The following is a 4,932-nucleotide window of genomic DNA, read 5'->3' as shown; positions in this document are numbered from 1 at the left end:
GAAATAATTTAAGTAGTGTCATTAAAGTAATTTTCTCCTTAATTATTAAATGAAGATTGATCGAAAGTTGTTCATTGTATCGTATGTCTGGTCTGTATGTTTTTCTGATTTTTTTGGCTTATTGCTCTTGAGAATTTCCTCTACTGAGACTTATTCGATGTTATTATTGTGCCACCCACACTCAATCAGCTTTTTTTCTTCTTAAAAGTCATCGATTTATTTTGTGTGTTTATTCTCGTGACTTCTCATTCACTTTTGGGTCTGTTTTGTTGTTGATATTGTTAATTTAATTCTTTTTATTGATGATAGGCAATTTATTGGTTGAAAAAAGATTGTTTAAAGAAATGAAAAAAATTAAAACCAATTTCTTGCTCAATAAACTTAATTAATAGCTGTTTTGATTTGATTTATAACTTTCATGGGTGTTTATACTCGCATTTTAAGTCGACTGTAAAGAAGAAATCAAAAAAAAAATTGTTCATGATTGATTGAGAATTTGACGGTGGAACTAACTTGATAGTGAGAAGCGGATGTAGTTAGTAACGACTTGTGAAATTTATATTTGACAGGTTTAATGACTATATCAGTCAATAAGTGGGAATAGAGACTGAATTTACAGATGTACATTGCTTAATTCTTGTGTTTTTAAGAAGGTCGTGAGATGTTCATGAATAGCCTCGACAAATCAGGTAAAGAGCGTGTTCTCAAGAGTAGAGTAAGCTGACAGCAACGTTCACAAGCTTGTTCATCTAGTCTATATTAGGTCAGCATTCTCTAAGTCACACTCATGGCATAGAGTTTAGCCCGATCGGCACTCGTTGAAATGTTGCCACCACGGCGACGAGGTGGTAGTGTGCTTAGATCCAAATGGCAGTCAATTGGCAAATTCGGTTGTTCTGATTTATTTGATACTGTTTGTTGCTGATTTATTTGATATGGATACAAGCACAAACTGTAGGGAGCCAGTCAGATCTAAGAGTTTTCCCATTTAGAATTACCTGCAACCTTTACTGCTCGAGTTCAAGATCCTAGCCAGTAGAACAACCTTATATTTTACTAGACACCATGTACTGTTCAGATCCACTAAATAAGGTCTTTGAATCCCACTTTGTGTATGATAAGAGATAGAGATGACGATAGAGACAGCATTGCATTTGGTATTATCAATTAGCAGATGGAAGCCGGCGAAAGAACCAGTTTTAGGTGACATCTGAGGGAGGCCATGGATCACAATTGATCTGTACGGCCAGCGAAGTAAATAAGACACCATGCACTAGATCACTGAGTCATCTATACATTCTATTATTATTTCCTTGTGCTGCACAAAATTTATCTTTCCTAAATGCTCAAGCAATTTATTAAATTTCAAATCCACTTTGTTGTAAAGAGCAATAATCTTCATCGTTTTGCTCCCATCGCCATAATTTAATGCATAATGTGAGGAATAAAAGAAAATTTATACGAATTTAAAGCATAAATTTCTATCTCAATATTTTCATCATTCAACGACTTTATTATACCAAATTTAGAATAATAAAGTACGTATCAAGAAAATGAAGAAATTTACTGTATTTGTGTGTGTAATCAGAAGGCAATTTTTTATTTTAAAGTCGCAAATAAAAAAAAGATGCTCGCAAAGAAAAAAATGAAGAAATTCATCTATAAAGCATTAAGGCAGACATTTTAAAGTAATTTTTATGATAATAACTTTGAGCATTATCAAACATAAATGAATTCTCTTGATGCAAATAAAAAAAGGCTTCTTCTAATGCGATAATAAAGCATGAAAGGCCCATGAATGAATATAAAAAAAGTATTTTTTTCTTTTGTGCCTTATTCAATGTTTATTTTTACTTTTTTATATCATTTAATGTGCTTGAAGAGTGAAATCATAAAGATTTTAATCATTCTTTTATTCATTGCTTACACATAGGGAAATTTGTATGGAAGTTATGGTTTAGAAAAGCTATACAACAGCTTAAGCGCATTTTATAGGGTAAACCATGAGCGGCACATAGTGCGGAATGACATCTTTCGCCTTAAAAATGTGCCAAAATCAGTAGTTACGGCACCGTCAGTATAACTTCAATTTTTACTGTTAGGATAATTTTATGCTGCACTGCTAGGGCAACTTCGCGTGGTTCCGTTAATAAGGCAAAATACAGATGCCATAGAGAACACGATATACTGTTCGGGAACGTTGTTCTAGTTGCCAGATTTTAATTTAATGTGTTTTTATGCATTAAAAACACAAATGGGAAAGGATCCACCCAAATTCTCTAAGTTTTCATCACGAACTGATTTGTTAACATTAAATGGTTGCCGTTTAAATTTGAAAGCCGCATGACATTTGATAATCATAAATAAGATGACTTGTGTGCTAAAAAGCACAGTCTAAAATAGAACCTAGGATAGGAAAGTTAGTTAAGCCATGTTTTAAGGATAATATAGGACTGAATCTAAGCTTTAATATCTGGTTAATATACCTTTATGAAGTACATACTCATGGGATAACCAAACAAAAGTATCTAGATAAATTGAATTTCCTAATTATTCCTAAAAAACCAGAGAAAAACAAGCTGCGATTGGTCGACAGTATGTCTAATTTTAAGCTTGTTATTTATGCATCTTACAGGGTATCTAGCAATGAAGTTTGTGTATCTTATCAAAAATGACAATTTCAAACAAGTCAAACCTTATTTAATGCCATCCTACCTTATTCAGAGTGCCAAGAAAACAGACAAAACGACAAACATTTCCAATTTTAAACAATTTATTTACAAAATTCCAAAATTTTATATCAACAAACAAAATTTTCATTATTCTTTTTGTTATCACGCAATGCAAATTTGTTAATGATCTCGCGAAGCATTAAAGGATATTCATCAAGCATAGCAAGATTCACTTCATTTTCTTTGATCGTGTTCCAGCGACTGTGTAAAGTGGAAGTGATAAAATTAAGATTAATGATGGTAGCTGTGCTAGCTTCGCTGCACATTCATTTATGTCAGTGATAGGCAACCTACGTGACGCGGCATACTTGTGATGTCAAAATGTTGGGAAATGCTATGAACTGCTTGCCGTGAGCAGTTTCGGTCGAAGCTTCCCACGAAAGTGTGCCACAAAATATAAAAGGTTGCCCACCACTGATTTATAGAATAAAATATAAAAGTATAAAAAAAATACTCAACATACTTGCAAATATATTCAAGGATGAAATTCTTTAGAATTGTAGCTTTATTAACATGAGCAAGAATGGCGCGCTCTACAGCTGTTTGAATTGTTACACCTCGCATAAGTTGATGTTCACTGAATTTCTTCAAGTCATTAATCTCGTACTATGGTGAATGAAATGGTAGAAAGGATGATAATAAGTGAGAATGCATAATGATTATGAGGGAAGCTGAATATTTGAAGGAATGAAATTTGTTGCTTCAAATGGAAGGACATGAAAGAGATTTATGAGATGCTTTGATGAATTTTTTGGCAATATAAGGTAAGTGATTTAGTTTAAAAATGTGATTTAGAATTTTGAGGCATTAGGCTAAATTAGAGAGTTTTGGATGATGAATGTCAAAATGGCTATCAACAGGTTACGATTAGTGGAAGCAATTCAACGGCAGGATAGTACAGAACCAGATTATGAATGGAACTTGAATTGCTTGGAACCAAGCTTTGACTTGGAGCTTAAGATGCTACAAAATGCTTTCCATCTGATTTTATTGCTGACCGAATCACAAAGATAGTACAAATTCTCAGTTTGGACATCTAACTGGCTTTCCTTCATTATCGCATTGCTCTTAGAGCTCCAGAACGCCTTTTCCCTTGGAACATGCATTGAGTCAGCTCAACAGACAGTATAAAATCACAGACACTCTCCATCTAAGAAGCTATCCGGAGTTCTGACCCTTGACTATCTCTACCTTATTATTATTCATTCCTTAATCATTATCCAAAATTAAAATTCCAACTATAAATTAAAGCTTAAATTACTCCAAACTATAATATCCAACATCCCTACCATAAAAGGTAATTTCCCATTAATTTCACAGCTCCTTAATTCATTCACAAAAAAAAAATATTAACATTACCTCATCAGCAAGTTTCAACATCTCCAAAAGAATATATTCACTTCCATTAATCTTCCGACAATAAAGGAAGCGCTTCATTTCCATCACTATATTATGCTGAACATTCTTCATGTTAATTTCATTGGAATTTTGCAGCATTGAATAAAAAATAGAACTATGAGCAGCAAGCATCACTTTATGTACTTTAACACTCTTCCCATTCTCACATAAAATGATGCAATCTGTCAAAATCTCATCATTTAAAAATGTTTCATAAGCCTTTACTGTTGCTGTATCGAGATGTTTTTCACTGTCATCAAATTCTTTATGAAATTTTATTTGACAAATGATTGTCTTCGTTATTTTAAATGCTTGCCGTGACTCAATCGGTATGCGAATCATATTTTCAATACATATTGTACCAGGTGTTGAAATCTCATGTAGTCTGCCATCATCAGTATCGCCACCATCACCGATACTACATGACGGAAATATGACATCATCATTCGAGTGTAAAAATCCAAAATTGAGTTGAAATTTCTTCATCACTGTGACATTCTCATTTCTTTCAGACTGTAAGCTCAAGTAGCATATGTATGAATAACATCGATTGATGACTGACAATTGCCTGGCACATAAAAGAAGAAAAAATGTTCGAAATGTGATGAAAAAAGTCATAAAAATGATGAATAATGTTTGATTACATATTAAATTTTTGTGCTTACATTCGAATGACTTGATTCCCAAATCGAAGTGTGTAGGGTGATGATTTTGCGATATTGAGTTCGGTGCTATCTAGTGGAAATGTAAGCGTTATACGGAGAAATATTTTTGACTTGGAATGGGGATATGAAAATGATAT

General features: G+C 33.1%; 1 protein-coding gene across 1 annotated transcript; it reads right to left on the bottom strand.

The window, feature by feature from the left end:
• Positions 1-2,809: 2,809 nt before the first annotated feature.
• On the bottom strand, positions 2,810-4,616 carry LOC139097494 (speckle-type POZ protein B-like; the record flags this gene model as incomplete). Its single annotated transcript, XM_070649363.1, has 3 exons — positions 4,092-4,616; positions 3,196-3,338; positions 2,810-2,933 (listed from the first exon to the last, which is right to left on the bottom strand). Coding segments are annotated over exons 1-3 (792 nt in total), but the record flags the coding sequence as incomplete, so codon positions are not given.
• Positions 4,617-4,932: the final 316 nt, after the last annotated feature.

Source organism: Chironomus tepperi, unplaced genomic scaffold (assembly GCF_022539635.2).
Source record: "Chironomus tepperi strain 1889 unplaced genomic scaffold, CSIRO-AGI_Ctep_v1 contig_423, whole genome shotgun sequence".
Taxonomy (NCBI): Eukaryota; Metazoa; Arthropoda; class Insecta; order Diptera; family Chironomidae; genus Chironomus; species Chironomus tepperi.
Note: the sequence above shows the minus strand (reverse complement) of the source record. Positions and strands in the feature narration are given on the sequence as shown.